The sequence below is a fragment of the Somniosus microcephalus genome, chromosome 15, assembly GCF_052327205.1.
Source record: "Somniosus microcephalus isolate GS21.2 chromosome 15, FLI_Smic_1.0, whole genome shotgun sequence".
Classification (NCBI taxonomy): Eukaryota; Metazoa; Chordata; class Chondrichthyes; order Squaliformes; family Somniosidae; genus Somniosus; species Somniosus microcephalus.
In genome coordinates this window covers 74957394-74984393 of record NC_141001.1, presented here as the reverse complement: position 1 = coordinate 74984393, position 27000 = coordinate 74957394, and the positions used below count along the sequence as shown (strand labels likewise).

Below are 27000 nucleotides of genomic sequence, written 5' to 3'. Positions count from 1 at the left end.
GCTGTCAAACGCTGACATTTCTTCTCTCAAGAAATCTTGACAGATGGCACATCAGACATCGACGTGCTCTGTCAGTGACTTCCCCCTAATTGGTCTGCTGAGCCCGCAGGGTGGGTACCAAGCTCATGGTCTACAGAGCAGTAGTAATACCCGCCCTCCTGTATGCCTCAGAGACATAAACCATGTACAGCAGGCACCACAAAGCACTGGAGAGGTACCACCAATGCTGTCTTTGCAAGGTCCTGCAAATCCTTTGGCAGGATAGGCATACCAACATCAGTGTTCTCGCTCAGGCCAACATCCCCAGCATCGAAGCTTTGACCACGCTCGATCAGCTCTGATGGACGGGTCACATCGTCCGCATGCCCGATACGAGACTCCCAAAACAAGCGCTCTACTCGTAGCTCCGACACGGCAAGAGAGCCCCAGGTGGGCAGAGGAAACACTTCAAGGACACCCTCAAAGCCTCCTTGAAAAAGTGTAACATCCCCACTGACACCTGGGAATCCCTGGCCCAAGAACACACAAAGTGGAGGAGAAGCATCCGGGAAGGCGCCGAATACCTCGAGTCTCTTCGCCGGGAGCAAGCGGAAGCCAAGCGCAGGCAGCGCAAGGAGCGCACGTCAACCCAAGCATCCCACCCACCCGCCCCTTCAACCACTGTCTGCCCCACCTGTGACAGAGACTGTAGATCCCGCATTGGACTCATCAGTCACCTGAGAACTCATTTTTAATGTGGAAGCAAGTCATCATCGGTTCCGAGGGACTGCCTAAGAAGAAGTTGGAAGAAAGAACTGTTGAACAGTTTTTTTGAGACTGAGTGTGTGCAGTCGCTCAGCACCACAGATGCTTGCACCCACTACATTATACATGCCATGTGCAGCAGACACACAACATGCCTCTGGTCTCAGCCCCTGATAACGCAGGTCACCTGTGCTTGATGTGTATCATACTAACCATCACATTATCAGTCCTTGTGTACAATGCATGAAAAGCCAAACTGATGGGTTTTGCTCATGAAATGTTCAGTTATTCAGCAATTATATCAGTTACCCCACCATTTACATTTAAGTATCCATTAAATTAATTATAATGATTGCTGATTGAATTGCATCAATTTACCATTTTAGTTGGTGTCTCAATCAGTGTAAAACCATAGAAAAATAATTGGTTCTGATAATCATTTGGATGTGATCACTTCTGGATGAAGGTTTCACTTCGATAAGGGCAAAAGACAAACTGCAGCCTGTTTAATATCAAGTTCTCCAGTTTACAGTCTTGGCTTCCATTTGGAAAGCTCCAGAATCACCACGCGAACTGAATATGTCCATCCAATTCTGCATACATTTTTTATCGGTGAACTAGACTTCTGAAGTGCACCATCTCTTCATCTGTACTCAATAATTCTTTACAAATGGGCCTACTAACAACCTCAAGCTCACAGGAAAGATTGCTGCATTGATTTCCAGTTCATGAAACTGGCAGTGAGTCCATATGAAAAGGATACTGTGGCTTTAATAGTTATGAAGCACCAACTTTGTAGCCTTATGAAAAGGGCCTCTGTTTCTTTTAATATGGCCGTCTTCAGACTTACAAACTGAAAACCACAGCACCTGGCTGGCTGTAACACATAGACTAACAAAAAAAAGCAGATATGTCTGGAGTTTTTCTAAAACTTCTTAAAAGGATTGAACAGAGATGCAGCAACAAACAAGTTTGCCTTTTTAAACTCCACTAGTGATGTTGGCTCATTGGCCACCATCTCAGTCATACCAAAATGAATTTAACTAGGGTACAGTATGTGGATAGGAACATTAGATAATACAAAAAGGTATCGGCACAGCTTTACTGAGCAGCTCAAATGAACAGTGTATCTCATTGTCAGCTCTCTAATGTAAGGTACATTTCAGAAACAATATCCGTAGATTTCTGAAAGATTGTAAGGCAGATAGCTGCCATGTGGCAGCTGGAGATCTGTCCAGCTAATAGATTTGTGTGTTTTAGTATCAAGTATGACTATAGAATGACAGTTTGTAACATATTTGTGAAGCAAAGCTCAGGTAAAAACGAAGTTTGGTTGCGAGGAGGGTTGCCCTCTGTGTCGTTGCACAGCACCAGCCCCAGAGGTCAGCCTTGCATCCTGCCTGCAAAGATGTGAAGCCAGGTTTCAAGCCGCAGCTCCGCAGCTGATCATTGCTGTCACTGGATTTCCCAGCCCTATGGTGCATGGTAGCTGCAGGTGACCTTGCAGCAGATGGCACCGCTCTGTATGTGGCACTCTCTTGACCCATATCCTGTGAAGACAGTTCCCCGCTGTCAACGCCAGCTTGGTCTGCCAGGGCTTGCGGATGTGTTTGGCATCTTGGCCGGTGCAGCCAATCAGGGTAAACTGGCTGTGTTGGTCACACTTGCCTGTCTTCTTTGATACAGTGCCACTCACAGCATAACACAGTATGATTGGAATGCTTCTGAGGAAACATCTAACATCATGGTTAGTGAGGCATTCACATATCTTATTGGTGCCATTGGGTCTGCTGCCTCAGCTTCCTTTGGGATGAGGAGCCACTGCATGCACAAATAGTCTGCTAAAGCACGGTCTGGCCACCTCGAGCCACAGATGCCTGTGTTGAGAGTCCTAGTGGATGGGCACAGAGCATCACTTATGCAGCCTGACCTGGCTGGCATCTCTCTGGAGATTCTCCTTTACTTCTTCCAGATTTCTCAAATCAGGGGATTTACACTGATGCCAGCAATGGCCATGTGGAAAGTAATTTTTGAACAATTGGCACAGAACCTCATGAGAATTTTTTAAAATGAAAATGGTCAAAAAATGACTGGAATATTAAGGATTTAGTTTCTTAACAACCCTGGATTCCCGTTTCAAGTGCACATCCTGTAGATTTCATCTTCTGCACTCAAATGTTAGAAAATGGTTTGCAGGGCATCTATGCTCCAAAATGCATATGTTAATTATAGAGTCCACCTGTTTGAGGCAGACACTGCCACCACCACAGCTCACCACCTTGTGGTACAAAGTGGGCCAAGTTCCACTGGGATGGAACTGCTGCCCATTTTCTGCTACCAGCTGCCCGAATAACGTTATGACAATCGGGCCAGCTGTGGAAAATCCAGGCTATTGTGTACAGTCTACAGCCTCACCGTTTGAGAGTCTGACTGACTTTTCCTTCAGCCTATATAGATTAGTTGAAGGGGGTCGGGGGGGGGGGCGGGTGGGAACAGAAGATACAAGGGGAAACAAATTACTTGACAAAAATATACAGTACCACTGTTGCTGACAGAAAGTAACATTCACAAGCCAACTGTAGGATAAACTGGGCATTACATAACATTGTTGAGCGTTATTTAAAAGCCTTTTTTTTTAAACCATTATTTTAAATGGCAATCAAAAGCTTTATGAAAATCTGCTTTACGAATACAAGGAAACGACCATAATTATTCCTTGGTAGCCTGAATAAGAAAGAATTGTATGTACTTTGCATGATAAACACGGAACTGATACTTGAAGGCTTAATATGTGAGCGTGTGCCACTGTGGGTAGGGAGTTCCTGTTGTGAACAAGTGATGTCAACAGGGAGATCAGACTACTGAGCCACTAAATGTTTGGCTACAGGAATGTTCTGCGCAGGCAGAATTGCCTTGAACACCAGGTGATGTCACTGTAAGAGAGAGGCTTGTTATAAAAGGTCATTCAGATTGCAAAGTCACAAAGAAACGCGGCTCGGGGTGCACATTTACCAATGAATGCCGTAACCTGTTGCTGATACGACTGCTCTGCTGTTTTTGCAGGCGTGCTGTCCCTGCCTGCCCACTTCAGCTTGTACAACAATGGACTGTCGACCAAGGATGGCCGCGCTGACGCTTACGCTCAGCTGGAGCTTCGAACCCTGGAGCAGTCACTACTGGCAACATGTGTTGGGAGCATTTCAGAGCTGAGTGAGTTCATTGCTCATTGAATGTCTTTGCTTTTCACTGCCAATCTGTAAATTTAGGCTGTAATATATCTATATATGTGTGCTATTTGTAACATTTTTCCACATTACACTTTCTCCCTTTAAATACCTCTCAGTTTTTTTAATGTTTATTTCAGCTATATTTTCCTCTGAATCTTTGCCTTTTCTTTCTGGCGCAGGTGCCATTTGAAATTTGCTTCCTCACTTCATTTGGGCCTTGCGGGCAATAAGCCACTCTCCAGCTAGGTGCAGGCAGACAGCACGCCTCCTTGCCTCTGCTATTTCCATTCATGAGTTGGGAAGGCACGAGGGGGAATTGTGAGTGACTTTATCCCCCTCCCTTTGGGAAGGTGCCTGCATACTGCTCTATAATGTCCTCCTGCAGCCTATTTAAAACCTGAATTCAGAATGTGGGGAATTGTGGCAGTGAAATCATTCCCTTGTAGTCTGACGCTGTTTTGCTTTTTTTTAATGCTGGCAGGTTCCCCATAACATTGCTCCCAGTAATTTGAAGGATGGGATATTTTATAATGACAGGAGAGTTACACAATATAATGCACGATTTATTGTACAATGATGTGGGGAATGTTTGCATCTTGATAACCCTTTCCTAATAGGTGTAAAGGTCTGCTTTCAAGAAATTAGAATAAAGCTGTGTTTAACCTGACCTATACACACAGACCACAAAATCTGATGACTGTAAATAGGCACATCCTAGGGTCAATTAGAGGCTAGTTGCTGCTGTAAATCCCTGGCTCCATCCCTTGGCTAGATGACAGATTGTTGAGTTTAAAGAAAAACATCAGGAAATGAATGGATTTCTTCCTCTTATTTTTTAAGATATTCCTTGTTCAGTGGTAGGCTCACTGTCTAATCGATTATAATTCGTTGCTGTTTTATGAAAGATATTTGAGCCAATAAGGTTCAAATGTGTCACAGTGGCTGAAAGAAGACAGGTGACTAATGTCTCCATTGTCTTTAAATACTGGCTGGCCAGTAAATGGTGTTTTTTGTTGCTTCAATTACTTTTAAGGTAATAATGCCTCTATTTTCTCCCCATTCCCAAGGCTCTCTGAGCTTTGTGTCACTGTGGCCTTCAGGCCTCTGTCAATGCTGCTCTGTGCCAGCTGCTCAGAAGTGTGTGAGAGATGGGCCCTGGTTCAGCTGAGATTGGGAACTCAGCGATATAGTAAATTGCAAGCATGAATGAACATCCCTTGGGAATGTGTTGATGCTCCAAAGCACTCTACTATCACTATGCCTTCACACTGTAAATGTGTAACTCAGGATGGAAAGAGCCACCAGTGCTAGGAAGAGGCAAGGCCGGGGCTTGGGAGGCCCAAGGACTCCTTGCAGGTCCCAGGGGAGCACTCCTGCTCTTCCTGGCCCACAAAGCTTCCACAGAAAAGTGATTTTTAAAAAACCAACTTACCTTGGCCTCTTCTAGCTACTCCGAAAATCCGGCCATGGTTCTATTGTCGGGGTTGGCCCGATGTGGGCCTCCCGAATCCAGAAGTTAAAATGCCGTCGCGGCACCACTGATGTAAAGTAGGCCCCGGCCTGCCGGGGGCGGGCAGTCCGCCCATGCCTGAATTAAGTTAAGTAAAGATGGTAGGGGGCACGACCATGGTGCAACCACCCCCTCGCCATCTTAACCCCATCCCACATACACTATTCCCACCGGGTTGGAGGTTGTTAAAATCTACCTCTATGTGTCATCTAGCCATTACTTTTTGATTTATTGTCTCATCCCACAGTTTCCATTCCTCAGGCTCTGCATTGCTGTCTGACACGTCAATACAGTGCTGAGTGAGTGCTGCTCAGTTGGAAGTGCTGTCTTTCATGTGAGCAGTTAAACCAAAAGCTCCATCTCCTTGTTCATGTGGACATAAAAGATTCCGTGGTACTTTTTCAAAGATGAGCAGGGAATTCTCCCAGTGTCTTTGTCAACATGCATCCCTCACCTATCGCCACCAAAACAGATTAACTGGTCATTCATCTCATTGCTGTTTGTGAGACCTTGGGCTGGGTTTTATCAGTGGAGGCGTGCAGGAGGCAGGACTCCCACTTTTGGGGTTGTAGTCCCGCCTCCATCGAGTTGTGGCCAACCCACTCAATTTTCCCCTGATTAACCTTGTTGAGCCCACCCAGCGGGCTCAGCAGGCCAATTAAGGGGCACCCGGCAACAGGTGACGTCACAGATTGACATTTCATCTGTCAAGAGCTTTTGACAGATGAAATATCAGTGTTTGACAGCTGTTTGAAGCTGTCAAACACTGACAATCTGTACTCTAAGTTAATTCCTTCCTCTCAGGCTGATTTAGAGATCTCTCCAGAACAGAAAGCTGAATGCTGCAACTTTTGACAGCTCGCGGCCATTCTGCTTTCTGTGCCGGTGAGATGAGGGACTCCTGAGACCTGAAGGAAGGAAGGCTGCATTATTAAGTAAAGGTAAGTAAAACTTATTTAAACACTTTACACACACCAAACACACTTACCTCTGCACTCATGTACCCATTACTCACCTGAACACCGGACATCTCGAACCCTCCAAGCCCTTCAGCCCGACGGTCCGCCTCGCTAACTTGGCGTGGTTTGGAGCCGTCAGGAAGCCCACACTTCAGGGATAAAAATAGGGATTAGGCCAAAAACTGCCTGTTAACTACCTGTTAACAGGCAGTTAATTGGGTCTAATCCCCTTCCCGCCTCGGGGAGGCGGCTCCCAGCACAGGTCAGGTTCCCGCCTCCTGTGAAATGGGCATGGAGGCGGGATGGGTTCGTGCCCCCCGATTTCGCGATTTTAACCCCCACACGCCTCCAATCCTGCCTCAATGGCCAGATGAAATTCGAGCCCCTTGTGTACAAATTGGCTGCCACACTTGCCTACATGACAACAATGGCTGCACTTCAAAAGTAATTAATTGGCTGTGAAGGGCTTTGGGACACTATATAAATGCAAATACTTCCTTTTTTTTCTCTCCACTACTTTCCTCCACCATTAGGGGCTGATCTTTTAGCCATTATGTTCCTGACCTCTGGTGTACTCTTCCAAAACAAATCTATCTTGCTACTTTTCTCCCTGCCTTCAAACCATTTCTTCACCCGTGCTTTTGGTCTCTCTTCCCCCTGCCAAATTCACCTACTTGGTTTCCACCTCCCGTTCTTGTCAACCATTCTGACACATGAGGAATCCCATATAAATTTAATTGGTAGTTGTTATGATAAAGAAGGAAAAGCAAAAAGGAATATAGGAGCGACAGTAGACTCGTCGCTTTGTATGTTAAGTGACAATTAAAAAGGCAGATAGAATATTGAGATATACAGCCAGGACAATGGACTAGAGGGAAAATTCAGCTGGATGGGAGTAGAGTTGGAGAATCAGGGTTATGGTGTTACATCCCTATCTCTGACTTGTGCTCAAGTCTAGTTCTGCTCTACTCTGGGAGCACAGCCTTGCAGAATTTGCCCTTATAAACCTACAGAGGTTATGCTGAGGCATTAAACTGCACTAGTCTTGCCTCACTTGGAATAATATGCCAGTTTTGGTCACCACACTTCAGAGAAGAGCAGCAAGAATCATCCCAAGTGTAAAGGGGTGAATTATGAGGAACAATTCGAGAAGCTTGAGCTCTGCAGTCTAGAGAGAAGGTTCTTGTTGAGGTGTATAAAGATAATGTCAACCCAGAGCATTACTTTAAAGTCATTTAGACCAGGAGAACAAGAGGACATGTAGGTTAGTGGAAAAATGTAAAACGGATCTTAGGAAAAAAATAACTGTATTCAAAGGGTAATTAACATTTGGAATAATCGATTAGTAAGGTAAGGTAGGGGAATCAGATATTAGGTGAGTTGAAGATGCAGTTGGATGCTAGATTTAGCTGAAATATTAGAGGGGTAAGTTAAATGGGTCGAATGACCGTTTCTCATCCTATATTTTATTTTTGTCCTTGTGGTGTTTCTCCCCTACTTGTTTCAATATTTGTGATGTCTTGCTTTACATGGCTTGATCCTTGACCTAGATTTCTTAATAAACAGAAAAAAAAAGTTCCCTTCAGAGTTTTTGATAGCCTAACATTTCCAGAGATATGGAACCTTCTATTCCTGCTCCTCAGAATCTAATTACATTCTTCAGAGATTTTATAAGGACAGCTCGAGCCCAGTCTATTTGTTCAAATGCAGAGCTATAAACCAGAAGGGAAAGCTTCTCATTTCCCCCCACAAAAAGCATGATTATTGGCAGCCCTTCAGCCAGCCAGCCAGCAGCCAGATTTGTCATTATGAGCATTGAACTGTGTGAGCTAAAAATGTGAGAAATGTTCAAATGGCTGCAATTCTTAAATGGTGCCCCTCACTTCAGACATTCTCTGTACAGTATTCACAGTGAAAAGATAGTCCATCTTTTAACATCATTGATCCTCATGGAGAGAGCTGTAAAGTTAAATGAAATAACACATATGAAGCATACCACAGTATACTAATTAAATGGCTATACTGATAGCTGACAGACAAACCTGCAGTACATTCCCACCGTTCACTCATTTTTGAAATATCCGGAAAACCACCAACTTGGCTGTGGATCTTGAGGTCTCCTCATTTACTTTCAACCTGCATTAGCAAAAGACTTCTCCAGTGCTCGTTAACACTCACTCTTTCTCCTATAACACAAGAGAGTGTCTGTCACATTTTGCTGGTAGCAAAACAGCCTCTGTTGTTTGATTTGGCTACTTTTTTCATTAAACTATTTACTAAAAAGCCATCGCCCTCCCCCACTACTCACCGCCCCCCCCCCCACCCAAAATAAAAATTGGAGAATCTATTCCTTCCAAATGTCCGCCTAACATTTAGATTCCAGTCGGATCTTATGTCCCTGAGTTTCAAAATCAGCTAGACTGGAAAATGTGTTGCCTATAATAATACTTGGCCAAAAAGACAAGTATTTAAACATTTAAAAGATCTGGGAGACGCTGCTTTCTAAAAGCCTAATTTCGCTTTGGTGTATTGGGCTGAACAGTCTTTAGGCAGGTTTTCCAAAGCTCTCCCAGCTCCCCACTGAATGGAATCCCTGTGCATTACTTGGTTTGAACGTCTCTTTTAAAGAAGCAGGATTCCTGAACCCTGTCTACACAGGAACAGTTATAAATAGTAGTTGAGGGTGGCACAGTAGTGTAACCACAGCAGAGCTATAACTTGCTGTGCCATGAAGGAGTAGGACATGGGCTCAGAGCTGCATTTCCCTGCATGGTGAGGTATCCAGTCTTGGCCATGCTGTTGTAGGAAACCACCTGCAACATCAACAACTTGCATTTATACAACGCCTTTAATGTAGTAAAACATCCCAAGGTGCTTCACAGGAGCCTAATCAGGCAAAAATTGACACCGAGCCTGTGATGAAATATTCCATTCATCACTGCCTGTGACTGTGGTCGGTTTCAGTGCCATTTCCCTTCCCCCAGTCCTCATTGTATTGTTTATTGGAATGTGCTGGAATGTGCTGTGTGTGTAGGGCTCCGCCCATACCTGGCCCCTTTTGTAAGCTAGCTCAGTCTGGCCTCAGTCTCCAGACCTCTCTCTCTTACGTGTTACTTTCTAAGTTAATAAAAGCCTTGTTTTGTTTCGCTAACATCGAGTCTCGGAATTATTGAGGCACATCAATTTTATTAACTTATTTTTCAACACTATGGACCAACTCCTGAAACCCGAACGTTTGGATTTGGATCAACATGCTCCGGACGCATCAGCACGCTTCGGACACTGGTTTGAGAGTATGGAATTCTTCCTGGACAATTCCGCAGCCGTCAAAGACGCTACGGACGCTGCGAGGATGAGACTCGGAATTCTGCGGAATTGGGTAAGCCACCGGGTTTACCCCCTCATCCAAGACGCCGATACGTACCTGGCCGCCTGCGACATCTTAAAGGCGCATTACCAGCAGCCTACGAATGAGGTGTATGCTAGGCATCTGCTCGCTACTCGCGCACAGCGACCTGGGGAATCGGTGGAGGAGTTCCTAAGCACCCTGAAAATGCTTGGCAAAGACTGCAAGTGCCGAGATGTAAAAGCCGCAGTGTACACCGACGAGCTTGTTCGCGACGCCTTTATCACAGGCCTCAGCTCCACTTACATCCGGCAAAGACTGCTGGAAAAAACGGGGTTGGACCTGAAACAGGCTGCGGACACCGCGCGATCCCTGGATGTGGCCCAGAGAAACTCGGACGCCTACTCTTCAGCCCGCGCCGTCCACGCCGCCACGTGTGCACCGAGGGCGCCGCCATCTTGGAAGGCATCTTCCCCGCCCGGCAGCCCAACACCGGCGGGGCCCCGCTCTCCCCCCAGAAGCCCTACGACAGCCGCGACGCGTCAGGGACCCAACTGCTACTTCTGCGGGCAGCCAAAACACACCAGAAACCTGTGCCCGGCGAAAGGCACCACCTGCTTTAAGTGCGGTAAGAAGGGGCACTTCGGGAAGGTGTACAGAGGGAACCCCGCCGGAAAACCAACTGCCGGAAAACCCGCCACCGCCGCGTGTGCGCCGTGGGAGCGGCCATCTTGGACGCCATCTTGCCCGACCTCGTGGGGTCCGCCATCTTATGAGCAGACAGCGTGGACGCCATCTTGTACCGATCAGGGCCCTACAGTGGCATCGGTCACCAGACCAGGCCGCACCCGCTATCCAACTCAATGGTGGACAGCGAGGTAAACGGGTGCCGGGTTAAATGTTTAATTGACAGTGGAAGCACGGAGAGTTTTATCCACCCTGAACTGGCACAGCAACTCTCCCTAAAGGTGGTCCCTGCTCAGGGTACCATCTCTATGGCTGATAAAACCCAGACATCGACCATTCTGGGTTACTGCACGGTACAATTGGGCGTTAACGGAACTGTATACGATAATTTTAAAGTATTAATCATGAAGAACCTATGTGCGAGCGTGATCTTGGGCCTGGATTTCCAGTGCAACCACCAAAGCATCACGCTCAATTACGGTGGGTCCCAGCCGCCCCTCACAGTGTGCGGTCTGGCTACCCTGAAGGTAAAGCCGTCTTCGCTATTCGCGAACCTTACCCCTAACTGCCGGCCAATAGCGACCAAAAGCAGGAGGTACAGCTGGGAGGACAGGCGGTTTATCGCGACCGAGGTAGACAGGCTCCTGAAAGAGCGCATTATTGAACGCAGCAACAGCCCGTGGCGCGCCCAAGTGGTAGTGGTAAGGGGTAGCGAGAAGAAACGGATGGTGATCGACTATAGTCAAACGATCAACAGGTACACCCAACTAGACGCCTACCCGCTACCCCGCATATCAGAAATGGTGAACCAAATCGCCCAATACCGGGTGTTCGCCACCATCGACCTCAAGTCAGCGTACCACCAGCTCCCTATCAGACCAGAGGACCGCCCGTACACCGCCTTCGAGGCGAACGGACGCCTCTACCAATTCCTCAGAGTCCCCTTTGGGGTGACGAATGGGGTCTCGGTTTTTCAGAGGGAGATGGACCGCATGGTCGATGACCACCACTTGCAGGCAACCTTCCCCTACCTCGACAACGTCACCATCTGCGGCCACAATCAGCAGGATCACGACTCGAACCTCGAGAGGTTCCTGGAAACCGCACAAAAACTCAACCTCACCTACAACGAGGACAAGTGCGTTTTCAACACCACGCGCCTCTGCATACTAGGCAGCGTGGTGGAGAATGGGGAAATCGGACCAGACCCCGACCGATTGCGCCCCCTACGGGAGCTGCCCCTGCCCAACACTCCCAAAGCCCTGAAAAGGTGCCTGGGGTTATTTTCTTATTATTCCCAATGGGTCCCCAACTACTCCGACAAAGCCCGCCCCCTCTTGAAAGCATCCTCTTTTCCGCTCTCTGCTGAGGCCCACGCCGCCTTCAAAAGCATTAAGCAGGATATTGAGCAGGCCACGCTACAGGCAGTGGACGAGAACACTCCATTTCAAGTGGAAAGTGATGCGTCTGACTTCGCCTTGGCGGCCACCCTCAACCAGGCGGGGCGGCCCGTAGCTTTCTTCTCGAGGACCCTCCAAGGGCCCGAGATCAGACACTCTTCCGTGGAAAAGGAGGCCCAAGCCATCGTGGAGGCAGTGCGCCACTGGCGCCACTACCTAGCCGGCAAACGCTTCACCCTACTTACCGACCAGCGGTCGGTAGCGTTTATGTTCAATAATAAACAGAGGGGGAAGATTAAAAATGATAAGATTCTTAGGTGGCGGATCGAGCTCTCCACCTTCGAGTATGACATCATTTACCGGCCAGGGGCCCTTAACGAATCCCCTGACGCCCTCTCACGAGGGATGTGTGCCAGCGCCACCGGGGATCGGCTACAGACCCTCCACAACGACCTCTGCCACCCAGGGGTCACGCGGCTGTTCCACTTCATAAAGTCCCGTAACTTACCCTACTCGATTGAGGAAGTTCGGTCTCTGACCAGGAACTGCCGCACTTGCGCTGAGTGCAAGCCTCGGTTCTACCGCCCAGATAGAGCCCACTTAATCAAAGCTACACAGCCCTTTGAGCGGCTCAGCTTAGATTTCAAGGGCCCCCTCCCTTCCGTCGACCGCAATGTTTACTTCCTGAACATTGTGGACGAATACTCCCGGTTCCCATTCGCCTTCCCCTGCCCAGACATGACCAGCGCCACGGTCATTAAATGCCTCAACAGCCTGTTCTGCCTGTTCGGTATGCCGAGCTACATCCATACGGATAGGGGGGCGTCCTTCATGAGTGAAGAGCTACGCCAGTACATGCTGTCCAAGGGGATCGCCACGAGCTGTACCACCAGCTACAACCCCCGGGGTAACGGCCAAGTGGAGCGAGAGAACGGGACAGTATGGAAAGCAGTCACTCTAGCTCTAAGGACCAAGGGCCTCCCTATCTCCCGCTGGCAGGAAGTCCTCTTGGATGTGCTCCATTCGATACGGTCGCTATTGTGTATGGCCACTAATGCCACGCCTCATGAACGAATGTTTGTCTTTCCCCGGAAATCCACCTCAGGCGTATCCATGCCGTCATGGCTCTCCACCCCAGGTCCGGTACTCGTGCGAAGGCATGTGAGGGGCCACAAGACGGACCCTCTCGTGGAGCCAGTACACCTACTCCACGCCAACCCCCAACACGCATATGTCCGGCACGCCGACGGAAGGGAGGACACCGTGTCCATAAAAGACGTCGCCCCAGCCGGCATCGACAACAACCACGGCAATAGCAGCAACAACGATCACAGCAACTCTTACCCACCCACTACTCTTTCATCACCCCCGGAAGAACATCGACCAACGGCACCCCCACCAACTACCCCTTCAACAACCCTGGCGGCACCCCCAGCAGAGACCCAGGAGACTACCGGGGACACCCAGCCGACACCCGCGGCACCACAACAGCCACGTCGGTCGCAGAGGACTATCAAACCCCCGAACAGACTAAATCTATAGAAGGGGTGAATGTGATGAAATATTCCATTCATCACTGCCTGTGACTGTGGTCGGTTTCAGTGTCATTTCCCTTCCCCCAGTCCTCATTGTATTGTTTATTGGAATGTGCTGTGTGTGTAGGGCTCCGCCCATACCTGGCCCCTTTTGTAAGCTAGCTCAGTCTGGCCTCAGTCTCCAGAAGGAAGATACCTCTCTCTCTTACGTGTTACTTTCTAAGTTAATAAAAGCCTTGTTTTGTTTCGCTAACATCGAGTCTCGGAATTATTGAGGCACATCAGAGCCAAAGAAGGAAACATTAGGACAGGTGACCAAAGCTTGGACAAAGAGGTAGGTTTTAAGCAGCATCTTAAAGGAGGAGTGGAGGTGGAGAGGTGAAGAGGTTTAGCGAGGGAATTCCAGAGCCTAATGAAGGCATGGCCACCAGTGGTGGGGTGAAGGAAGTGGGGGATGCACAAGAGGCCAGAGTTGGAGGAACATGGAGTTCCCGGAGGATTGTAGGGCTGGAGGAGGTAACAGAGGTAGGGAGCGGCGAGGCCATGGAGGAATTTGAACACGAGGATGAGAATTTTAAATTTGAGGCATTGCTGGACCGGGTGCCAATGCAGGTCAGCAAGCACAGGAGTGATGGGTGAATGGGACTTGCCACAAGTTAGGATACAGGCAGCAGAGTTTTGGATGAACTCAAGTTTATGAAGGGTGGAAGCTGGGAAGCCGGCCAAGAGAGCATTGGAATAGTCGAGTCTAGAGATAACAAAAGCATAGATGAAGGTTTCAGCAGCAGATCTCCTGAGGTGGGGCGGAGTCGGGCGATATTACCGAGGTGGAAGTAGGCGGTTTTTGTGATGGAGAGGATATGGGGTCGGAAGCTTAGCTCAGGGTCAGTTAGTTAGGACACCAAGAGTGTGAACAGTCTGGTTCAGCCTCAGAGAGTGGCCAGGGAGGGGGGTGGCATTGGTGGCTTAGAAACAGAGTTTTTGGAGGGGTACGAAGACAATGGGCTGGGTTTTATCAATGGAGGTGTGTAGGAGGCGGGACTACAACTTTTGGGGTTGTGGTCCCGCCTCCATCGAGTTGTGGCCAACCCACTCGATTTTCACTTGATTGACCTTGTTGAGCCCGCCCAGCGGGCTCAGCAGGCCAATTAAGGGCCACCCGGCAACAGGTGACATCACAGATTGACATTTCATCTGTCAAGAGCTTTTGACAGATGAAATATCAGCGTTTGACAGCTGTTTGAAGCTGTCAAACACTGACAATCTGTACTCTAAGTTAATTCCTTCCTCTCAGGCTGATTTAGAGATCTCTCTAGAACAGAAAGCAGAATGCTGCAGATTTTGACAGCTTGCGGCCATTCTGCTTTCTGTGCCGGTGAGATGAGGGACTCCCGAGACCTGAAGGAAGGAAGGCTGCAAAGGTAAGTAAAACTTATTTAAACACTTTACACACACCAAACACACTTACCTCTGCACTCATGCACCCATCACTCACCTGAACACCGGACATCTCGACCCCTCCAAGCCCTCCAGCCCGACAGCCTGCCTCGCTAACTTGGCATGGTTTGAAGCCGTCGGGGAGCCCACACTTCAGGGATAAAAATAGGGATTAGGCTAAAAACTGCCTGATAACTACCTGTTAACAGGCAGTTAATTGGCACTAATCCCCTTCCCGCCTCGGGGAGGCGGCTCCCAGCACAGGTCGGGTACCCGCCTCCTGTGAAACGGGCATGGAGGCGGGTTGGGGGCGGGATGGGTTCGTGCCCCGCGATTTTAACCCCCTGCACGCCTCCAATCGCGCCTCAACGGCCCGATGAAATTCGAGCCAATGGCTTTGGTCTTCCCAATGTTTAATTGGAGGAAATTTTGGCTTATCCATGACTGGATGTCCGACAAGCAGCCTGGCAACACAGGTGAGGTAGAGCTGAGTATCAGCAACGTACATGTGGAACTTGACATTGTGTCTTTGGATGATGTCACTGAAGGGCAGCATGTAGATGAGGAATAGGAGGGGGACAAGGATAGATCCTTGGTGGACTCCAGCGGTAATGCTGGGAAGAGAAACCATTTTACGAGACTGTCTAGCTATGACTGAATAGGTAAGAGTGGAACCAGGTGAGGGCAGTCCCGTTTCAGCTGGACAATGAAGGAAAACTATTGTTTACTTTTAAAAAGATAAAATATATTTTAAAATAAAAACAGAACTATTGGAAATAAACAGCAGGCGAGTTGGCATTTATAAAGAGAAAATATAGGTTATGACTCAGATATATACCCTTCACCTGTGTTCTATTTGTGGTCTCATGTATTGGCTTCTGACCATTTTGTTATGATTATGCTTTTCATTTAGGCGATCTGGTGTCTCGAGCTATGCACCACCTGCAATGCTCGAACACATTGTCTTCGGGAATGAGTCCCTGCCGCCATGGCAGACAGCAGCCTGTCACGTGGTCTCCTGATGCCCTGCACACACTCTACTATTTCCTGCGGTGTCCACAAATGGAATCAATGGAGAATCCCAACCTGGATCCACCGCGAGTTTCCTTGAATAATGAAAGGTAAAGTTTCATTAATCCACAAGCCTATTGATTTTTTTAATCAGTTTGCAGTTTAAGCTTCCCTTTCACCAGTCCAATGCATTTTACTGAAAAGCTCCTGTTAAAAGTATTACTTTCTAAATGTCATGAAGTTAGTTTTTTTTAAGCTGCTTTTCATTTTGGTTTTAACTGATGATGGCAGCATGTTGGAGTCCCAATGCATCAAACTGCAAGGTATCGATAGTTCATAGTCCTCATGATGCTTCACATGTGGTAAGTTATAAATCTGAGCCACACGTTCGGGAAGTGCGGACTGGATACCAGATGCTTTCTGATGGACAGAGAGAAAAGAGTGGATCGCATAGTCACCTCTGTCCAATATTATGTACACCCAGCAGTCAGTCATTCAGCAACATTGGTGAAAGTCATAAATTCAAAGTCAGAAAATGGCAAGCTAAATTGCAATTAAAGGGAGGGAGACCTCTTCACAGGCACTGTAGTGAATGTGGGATGGACTGCCACCTGGTATAGTTATGCTGTGTCAGTGATTTTCTAGTAGTGGCAGTTCAATAGTTTCTGGCAATAAAAATTATATGGTCAGGTTCAGCGATCCTGTGTACTGAAAGAGTAAGGTGTGCAAAGGGAGCACAGATTGGGAGAGCAATGAGCACGGGATTAGTGACTTACCCTTTAGTGAGCTGAAATGTTTGCACTCATCTCACGTCTTAGTCTCAAATAAGGCATCAATTTGATGCAAAAATATTTAGATAGCACAATTCTGCAGTATGCGCTCTGGATTTTCTCTTTTTTTCTTGTGTGCCCATTTGGAATGGGAGCAAGGGAATCTCCATGGACAAAGGAGCTCTTGATACCACAGGCTTTGTAGCATTTTTGGTTCAGTATTTTATATTAGATATTTGCCCTCATATTTCTGACATTTTTAATATTTTACAAAAATAAATTGGGGGGCAATTTTTTTTTATTCCTTAAGGTAAATTTGTTTTTCATAATGCATTGAATACAGAGTTTTATGATTGAGGTAGTACAAGGTGAAAGAAAGCATGATCGGGAGATCAGCAGGCACCAGACCATGTCTGCAGACCTTGGCAGGACATTGGTCTCCGCTTGCTCTGGGTGAGCATGGAGTCAGTTTCAAGAACAGCTGCAGCCAATCAGCACAGAGCACAGAGACAGCACTGCCAGTGATAGGCCAGGATGTCATTTTCCCCGATTATCATGCCTATGACTCATTCCTAGCTAGCAATATCAGTTAATTTGTTAACCACACTTATATCAGAGAGGTGACTGGTACATCATTCAGGATTGTAATGTATTATCACATGGTTTAGTATGAGCATGCTCAGTTCGCTCTGGCCAAGCACATGGACTAGCAACTCATCGGGCTGGATGTTCATTGAGGAGGCGGGTAGGAGGCGGGACTACAACTTTTGGGGTTGTAGTCCTGCCTCCATCGAGTTCTAGCCAACCCATGCAATTTTGACTTGATTGATCTTGTTGAGCCCGCCCAGTGGGCTCAGCAGGCCAATTAAGGGCCACCCAGCAACAGGTGACGTCACAGATTGAAATTTCATCTGTCAGGACCTTTCGACAGATGAAATATCAGCGTTTCACAGCTGTTTGAAGCTGTCAAACACTGACAATCTGTACTCTAGGTTAATTCCTTCCTCTCAGGATGATTTAGAGATCTCCCCGGAACAGAAAGCAGAGGCTGCAGATTTTGACAGCTGGCGGCCATTCTGCTTTCTGTGCCGGTGAGATGAGGGACTCCTGAGACCTGAAGGAAGGAAGGCTGTAAAGGTAAGTAAAGGTTAGTAGAACTTCTTTAAACACTTTACACAGACCAAACACACTTACCTCTGCACTCATGCACCCATCACTCACCTGAACACCGGACATCTCGACCCCTCCAAGCCCTTCATCCCGACGGCCCGCCTCCTCTAACTTGGCGTGGTTTGGAGCCATTGGGAATCCCACATTTCCACAATGAAAATAGGGATTAGGCTAAAAACTGCCTGTTAACCGGCAGTTAATTGGCACTAATCCCCTTCCCGCCTCGGGGAGGCGGGTCCCAGTGCGGGGCGGGTACCTGCCTCCTTTGAAACTGGCATGGATGCGGGTTGGGGGCGGGATGGGGTCGGGACCCCCGATTTCGGGATTTTAAACCCACACACCCCTCCAATCCTGACTCCACGGCCCAATGAAAACCCAGCCCATCATGTCTCTGGCCTTCATTTGTTCTACCCACGTATATACAAGGATGGCCAGCACTTTCATCTCCTCTGCCACTGAACAGTATGACACAGTTGCCCCATGTCACCGCACTGCTGCATTTTCAAGGCACAGAGAGTGACTGATAGTTGCCATATGCCAAGTCTGAAGCCCAGATATGGGCGTGAGGTACTGACCAGGTTTGTGTTTCAACGGTTTGATGTATGAAGTCCATGTGTGTGTGGCAAGAATTTCACTTGTGTGTTGGAACTTGGCTGTGTGCCCTCCTGAGGGATGGGTATGGGATGGGCATCCATTCACAGCCACAATGTGTGAGAGCTTGACATGGAAAAACAGTAAATGTTAAACATGTTAGAAGGCAACACAGTGTGGCATGGACCCTTGGGCCATCTACCTGGTACACGGTACGGCTGGTTAACCTTATTTTAACAGTTTCGTTAAAGTGTGATTTCTTCTCTTGCATTTGTTCCCTTGTCCTGCAGATAGTGTAGACAATGTTGAACCTGGCTGGCACTTCCTTCCTAGCATGATGCACTGCTGTTCTCTTGGGATGATGTCCTGAACTTCCAAACAGGGCAGCTCTCCTCATACGCACCTAATGCCATGGTGCATTCACATTACCAGCCATCGAACAAGGGGTCAAGGGCTGTCCTGCTCCACCATTTGCCCACAGACTCTGTTTGTGCCTTTTTGTTGGGTTTACCGTCCTTTCATTCTCAGCCGTCACTTCTTTCCCCTTGTGCAGCAAAGGCTGAACAATTTCTACAATCAGTCAAAGGCTCCAATGCCCTCCACCTCATACCTTTGCTCCCTGTGCAAGGCTCAAGTTGTACAGATAGCATATGATAATGATATTCATGAGCTGGCCTCTCAGCATCTAGTGAGACTAGCATATCCTGCTGCTGGGGCATGAATTAGGGCTTGCACTGTGATCCAGGCAGCATTACTTCCCTGTAAAAGCCGCTCTTCCTCTGAACTAACCTTATTGTAACACTGGTCCAGAATGAAAACATTCTAAAACACTCTAGGGGAGAATTTTCACACGGTTCTCACAATCTTCTGCCATGTTTTCGGCAGTAGATTGGTGGAAACCCTAAAGAAACAGCATAAGCAGCCTTTTTTTAAGCTGTTTACATTTTTTCTTCCGCCATAGAAGCCCTGTGGAAACTTCAGGCGCCTTTCTCTCTCTGGGAAAAGGCATGTTCCTTTATGTGAAGGAGAACTTGATTCTCATGGTGATGGTCAGAGTGCGGATAACATAAAAACTTTATTGATGAGAGGAAAGAAATGAGCTATACGAGTATGTTGGAGACCATCAGATCAGGAGATGGGATTGCACAAAGAACTTTGTAGTGAAATAAGGGAGGTTTGTACAGGAACGAATGCAGTTGTTGTGGGTGACTTTGGTTTACCAGGAATAGTTTGGGAAATCTATGCAAGTTGCAGTAGGAGTGAAAACATGATCCTGGACACAATATTGAATTATTACATAGAACAATTAGTCAAGGAATTGGCATGAGCAGGGACGCTGTTGGCTCTGTTATTAAGTAACACCTATGAGATGGTAGAGCTGATCGGAGTCAGAGAACAGCTTGGTATCGATGATCACAATATAGTGAGTTTTAGGCTTATAATGGAAAAGAAAAGTAGTACAAAAAAAGCATCCAATTTCAGAAAGGCAGATTTCAAGAGGATGAGGTATGAGCTAAGGCAACTGCTACAGAAAAAAGCATGAAAGCAAAGTGGACCATTTTTGTAATTGCTGTTGCTGCTTACAGTGTATATAAATGATTTGTAGCTGAGGGCCAAAACACCAAGTTTGGGGGTGGGAGTTCAAACAATAGGGAACAGCCAGACCAAATACATAGCGACGTGTAGATTGGGAAGGTGGGTGATGAGTGACAAATTGCATTTAATGCGCACAAATGCACGGTACTGTATTAGGAACGGGGAAGGAGGATAAACAATAAGAATTTATAAATTCAATAGCTCTTGGCTACAGACTCGAGATGGAAGACGGAGTTGCAGGTGGACAGTTCATTAAAACCAACAGCACAGTGTGCAGCAGCAGTAAGGAAAGCTAACTGGATCTTGGGATGTATCGCTCCAGGGATAAAGCACAATCCCAGCAGATGACAAGTCAATAGAAGGCACTGGCACTGGCACTGCCACATCTGGAGTACTATGTACAATTCTGGTCGCTGTGCTACAGCAAGGATAACCAGGCATTGGAGGCAGTGTATAAAAAGGCAATCAACCTCATGCCTAGTTGATGCCGTCTCAGTCAGAAGGTGCACTGATAGTTTAAATTTAGCTACTTTATTGGGAGGAATATGTGAAATGGATTGCCCAGGGATGGAGTGGAGGCAGATAGTGTAGAAGGAAGAAGCAGACTGATGTTTGAGGTTGTCAACAATTGAGAGGTATTAGTTTTTAGGACTAAATAGATGAAGTGCATAATCTTTTGTGGGCCTGTACTTTCCTGTGTTCATAAATGCTCTGACGCAGAGCTGCATTCCAAAGTTCCCTCGATTCAGGATCTGTTCCTTTAGATTGGAAAATTGCACATGACTCCGTTATTTAAGAAAGGTGAGAGAGGGAAACCAGGGAATTATAGACCAGTTAGCTTAACATCTGTTGTCAGGAAATTACTAGAGTCTAAATTAGGATAGAGTGACTGAACATCTTGAAAATTTTCAGCTGATCAGAGAGAGCCAGCATGGATTTGCAAAGGGTAGGTCATGCCTGATTGAATTTTTTGAAGAGGTGACTAAAGTAGTGGACAGAGGAATGTCTATGGATGCGATTTATCTGGACTTCCAGAAGGCATTTGATAAAGTCTCACATAAGAGACTGTTAACTAATGTTGAAGCTCATGGAATTGAAGGCAAATTATTGACCTGATTAGGAAATTGGCTGAGTGGCAGGAGACAGGCAGTAGGAATAATAGACGGGTACACTAATTGGCAGGATGTGACTAGTGGTGTCCCAGAGGAATCTGTGTTTGGGCCTCAACTATTCATATTTATTAACGACTTATATGATGAGATAGAGAGCCACATATCCAAGTTTGCCGATGATACAATGATAGGTGGCATTGTAAGCAGTGTAGATAGAAACATAAAATTACAAAGAGATATTAATAGATCAAGGTAGTAATCTCTGGATTGCTACCAGTGCCACGAGCTAATAAGTTTAGAGAGAGTAAGATAGATAAGCTAAATACGTGGCTTGAGCAGTGGTGCAAGGGAGAGGGATTTAAATTCTTGAGGCATTGGAACCAGTTCTTGGGGAGGAGTGACCTGTACCAAGGGGACGGTCTACACCTGAACTGTGAGGGAGCCGATGTCCTCGGGGTAATATTTTCTAGGGCGGTTCGGGAGGATTTAAACTAATTTGGCAGGGGGATGGGAACCTAGGTAGTGGAAAAGAGGGAAGTCATATGAAGTCAGAAATAGATGGTAGAAAGGTGAGAAGCAATAAGCAAAGGAGAGAAACACAAAGGGCCAAACTAATTCATAATGAGAGTGTGAAAAAAGCAAGCCTGAAGGCTTTGTATCTTAATGCTAGAAGCATTAGGAACAAGGTGGATGAATTAGTTGTGGAAATAGAGGTAAACAAGTATGATTTGATTGGGATTACAGAAACGTGGCTGCAGGGTGGGCAAGGCTGGGAACTTAACATCCAGGGATATACAATATTTAGGAAGGATCGGCAAAAAGGTAGGGGAGGTGGGGTAGCATTGCTGGTAAAGGAGGGGATTAATGCAATGGAAAGGAAGGATATTAACTCGGATGAAACGGAATCTGTATGGGTAGAAATGAGAAATAGCAAGGGGAGGAAAACGTTAGTGGGTGTGATATATAGGCCTCCAAATAGTAATATGGAGGTGAGGGAAGGCATAAAAAGGGAAATTAGAGAAGCGTGCGATAAGAGCACAGCTGTCATCATGGGTGACTTTAATTTACATATTGATTGGACTACCCAAATTAGTAAAAATTCTGAGGAGGAGGAATTCCTGGAATGTTTTCGGGACGGTTATCTGGACCAATATGTCGAGGAGCCGACTCGAGATCAGGCCATTTTAGACTGGGTATTGTGCAATGAGAAGGGACTTATCAGCAATCTTCTTGTACGAGGCCCCTTGGGTCAGAGCGATCATAATATGATCGAGCTCTCAGTCGAGATGGAGAGTGAGGAAATTGAATCAGAGACTAAGGTCCAGAACTTAAACAAAGGGAATTACGAGGGTATGAGACGGGAATTGGGTAAGATTGATTGGGTGGTGTTTCTGGGGGGATTGACAGTGGAGAGACAATGGCAAGCATTCAAAGATAGAATGGAAGAATTCCAGAACATGTTTATACCGGTTTGGCATAAAAATAAACCTAAAAAGGTGACTCAACCGTGGATAACGAGGGAAATTAGGGACAGCATAAAATTAAAAAAAAGGGCATATCAACTGGCAAAAAAAAGCACCAGACCGGAAGATTGGGGGCAGTACAAGATACAGCAAAAGAGGACAAAGGGATTAATCAGGAAGGGGAAAATAGAATACGAAAGTAAACTTGCAGCAAACATAAAGACAGACTGCAAAAGCTTTTATCGGTATATCAGGAGGAAAAGACTGGTAAAATCCCAAGTCGGTCCCTTGCAGTCCGATTCGGGAGAATATATAATGGAGAATAAGGAAATGGCAGACCAATTAAACTCATACTTTGGTTCTGTATTCACAAAGGAGGACACAAATAACCTCCCAGGAATATCGGCAAACATAGGGACTAATGAGAGGGAGGAGCTGACAGAAATTAGTATCTCTAGGGATATGGTGTTGGGTAAGTTGAGGGGACTGAAGGCCGACAAATCCCCGGGGCCTGATAAACTACATCCTAGGGTACTTAAGGAGGTGGCCCTGGAGATAGCAGATGCTCTAAGGATCATCTTCCGGAACTCCATTGACTCGGGAACAGTACCCGTGGATTGGAGGGTAGCTAATGTTACCCCAATATTTAAAAAGGGGGGTAGAGAGAAAGCAGGGAATTATAGACCAGTAAGCCTTACATCGGTTGTGGGCAAAATGCTAGAGTCCATTATTAAGGATAAAATAGCGGAGCACTTGACAAATGGGGAAAGGATCGGACAGAGTCAACATGGATTTACAAAGGGTAAATCGTGTTTGACTAATCTGCTGGAATTTTTTGAGGAAGTAACTGGTAAAATAGATGGGGGAGAGCCAGTGGATGTGGTGTACCTTGACTTCCAGAAAGCCTTCGATAAGGTTCCACACAAAAGATTATCATGCAAAATTAAGGCTCATGGGATTGGGGGCAAAGTATTAACGTGGATAGAGAACTGGCTGGCGGATAGAAAACAGAGAGTTGGAATAAACGGCTCGTTTTCGGAGTGGCAGGCAGTGACCAGCGGGGTGCCGCAAGGATCTGTCCTGGGACCCCAGCTGTTCACAATATATATAAATGATCTGGATCAGGGAATTGGATGCAATATTTCCAAATTCGCTGACGACACTAAACTAGGAGGAGGGGTGGGCTCTGATGAGGATGTCAGGAGGCTACAGTGCGATTTGGACAGGTTGGGGGAATGGGCAGATACGTGGCAGATGCACTATAATGTGGATAAATGCGAGGTTATCCACTTTGGGGGTAAAAACAGGAGGGTAGATTATTATCTAAATGGCAATAGATTGGGAGATGGGGAAGTGCAGAGGGACCTGGGTGTTCTTGTGCACCAGTCACTGAAGGAGAGCATGCAGGTGCAACAGGCGATCAAGAAGGCAAATGGTATGTTGGCCTTCATATCAAGGGGGTTCGAGTATAGGAATAGGGATACCTTACTACAGCTGTACAAGGTGCTGGTGAGACCGCATCTGGAGTATTGTGTACAGTTTTGGTCGCCCCATCTGCGGAAGGATGTTCTTGCCATGGAGGGAGTGCAACGGCGATTCACCAGGCTGATACCTGGAATGGCGGGAATGACCTACGAAGAGAGATTAAATAGTTTGGGCTTGTACTCACTGGAGTTTAGAAGATTGAGAGGGGATCTCATCGAAACATATAAAATTATGGCAGGCCTGGACAGGCTGAATTCAGAGAGAATGTTTCCAATGGCCGGGGAGCACAGAACCAGGGGCCACAGTCTAAAAATAGCGGGCAAATCATTTAAAACAGAGATGAGGAAGAATTTCTTCACTCAAAGAGTGGTGAGCCTGTGGAATTCCCTGCCACAGAGGGCTGTGAAGGCTAATTCAATGAATATTTTCAAGAGAGAATTGGATATATTTCTGAAGGCTAAGGGGATTAAGGGTTACGGAGAAAAGGCGGGGACGGGGTACTGAACTGGTAAGATCAGCTATGATCTCAGACGAAGATCAGCCATGATCTCATTGAATGGCGGAGCAGGCTCGAAGGGCCGAATGGCCTACTCCTGTTCCTATCTCTGTGTTTCTATGTTTCTAAGTGTTTGGGCAAATCTGTGGCAAATGGATTTCAATGTAGGCAAGTGTGAAGTCATCCACTTTAGACCTGAAAAGGATAGAACAGGGTACTTTCTAAATGGTGAAAAGCTAGAAACAGTGGAGTTTCATAGGGGGAGAATTTCATGTGTTTAGCGGCACATGTTGGTGCTATGAGACGGCACTAAAATGCCATTCGGAGCTCTACCACCAGCTGATGACGGTTCCAGTGCCACACGCCATATCCGTCTTGCCAGTAGCGCTGCCGGTAAACTCAATCGCCAGGGACATCGCAATCACGGAGATCATGACATCAGTGAGTGTACAACGCTCACTTGACGCCTGATCTCCCAACTTCATTTTGGCCATTGAACCTACCGGCTGGAGAAAGCAACGATAGGTTGAGGTGGTGTGCGGCAGCAGGAAGCCGGCTCCAGCGACGATATTTAAAGGGATCCTCACCAATCACTCGCACCTGACAGGGTTTTGAAGTTTGAGTGGCTGTGAGCTAATTCCTGCTACTGCAAAAGTTTTCTTTAGTCACTTCAAGGTTCTTTGGTATCAGGGAGTGTTCTGGCAAGTACAAAATTCCCTCATTATTTTTGAAACACTTCAAACTACAACACTTGCTAAAAGTCATGGGGGCTGTACTGGCAGTCGACCTCGCCCTCCAGGATCTACGGCGGAGGGAGCGGAGGCAGCGAGAAAGATGGGAACATGTGCGCAGAAGTAGGAGGACCATCAGGGCTCTCAATAGAAGGCCTTCCTCTCCGAGGGACTTCCGACAGCACTTCTCCTACCTTCAATTAAGCGAGGAGCAGTGTATTTAGGAGGCTTTGCTTCACCAAGGAGGTGATCAGAGAACTCTGCCACCTCCTGCAACCAGACCTCCAGCCTCAGACCAGGGCGACCACAACCCTCCCAGTGGCAGTCAAGGTCACTGTGCCAGTGGATCTTTCCAGTCTGCAGCAGGAGACATAGCTAACATCTCTCAGTTGGCCATCCATCGCTGCATCCGGGAGATCACTTTGGCTCTCTACACCAGGAGAAGGGACTACATTGGCTTCCCGATCATCAGAGAGAAGCAGGAAGAGCGTGCATGTGGCTTTGCCAGGATAGCGAGATTCCCCAAGGTGCAGGGCGCCATTGACTGCACCCACGTGGCTTTGCAGACACCGCATAACAATCCTGAGATCTTCTGTAACCGCAAAAGCTACCACTCACTTAATGTGCAGTTGGTGTGCGACCACACACAGCGAATCCTCAATGTCAATGTCCGCTATCCTGGCAGCAGCCACGATGTCTTCTTCCTGTGCCAGACCGGTGTGCCAGCACTCTTCCAGCCACCACGTCAAGCTCGAGGGTGGCTGCTCGGAGACAGTACTCGGCTGAGCGGGTGTCCCATTTTGTGGTGGTCTGCTGCATGCTGCACAACTTGGTCATCATGATACCGCAAAAGCTACCAGTCACTTAATGTGCAGTTGATGTGCGACCACGCCCACCGACTGATACCTGGGATGGCAGGAATGACGTATGAGGAGAGATTGGGTCGATCAGGCTTATATTCACTAGAGTTTAGAAGAATGAGAGGGGATCTCATTGAAACTTATAAAATTCTAACAGGACTAGACAGACTAGATGCAGGAAGGATGTTCCCGATGGCGGGGGAGTCCAGAACCAGGGGTCACTGTCTAAGGATAAGGGGTAAGCCATTTAGTACAGAGATGAGAAGGAATTTCTTCACCCAGAGAGTGGTGAACCTGTGGAATTCTCTGCCACACAGGGCAGTTGAGGCCAATTCATTAAATATATTCAAGAAGGAGTTGGATATATTTCTTGAGGCTAAAGAGATCAAGGGAAATGGGGAGAAAGCAGGGACAGGTTACTGAATTTGGATGATCAGCCATGATCTCATTAAATGGCGGAGCAGGCTCGAGGGGCCGAATGGCCTACTCCTGCTCCCATCGTCTATGTTTCTATGAGGGCGCAGCCCTTGCCAGCAGGGATTGCGGGACCACTTCAGGTGGAGGATGAGGGAGAGGAGGAGGAGGAGGAACAGGAGGGAGGGAGGAGGCAGCCATACAATTGGCCTCCTGGAAGGGCGGTCCATGACTGACTCATCAGACTCCGAGTTGAATGAATTAAACCCAGATCCCCATTGCTCACTACATCCGCATCATACCATCCCTGTCGCAAGCCATATCACAGCGTCTTCCTGGGTTCAAAGCTGAAATGAGAGACACCACAAAAGATTCCAAACACAATTAATACATTTTCTATTAACATATCACATCAACACTATTAACTAATCACCCTTGTGCAATCGCCTAGTGCCT

The 27000-nt window shown here is 47.2% G+C and overlaps 1 protein-coding gene across 1 annotated transcript in view; it reads left to right on the top strand.

Moving 5' to 3' along the window:
• The window catches only part of abtb2b (ankyrin repeat and BTB (POZ) domain containing 2b), a 273661-nt gene that overhangs the window by 172755 nt on the left and 73906 nt on the right, over positions 1-27000 (top strand). Inside the window, exons 3-4 of the mRNA XM_086008059.1 lie at positions 3808-3954; positions 15759-15966. Coding sequence (XP_085864185.1) covers positions 3808-3954; positions 15759-15966 — 355 coding nt within the window. The remainder of the gene's footprint in view (positions 1-3807; positions 3955-15758; positions 15967-27000) is intronic.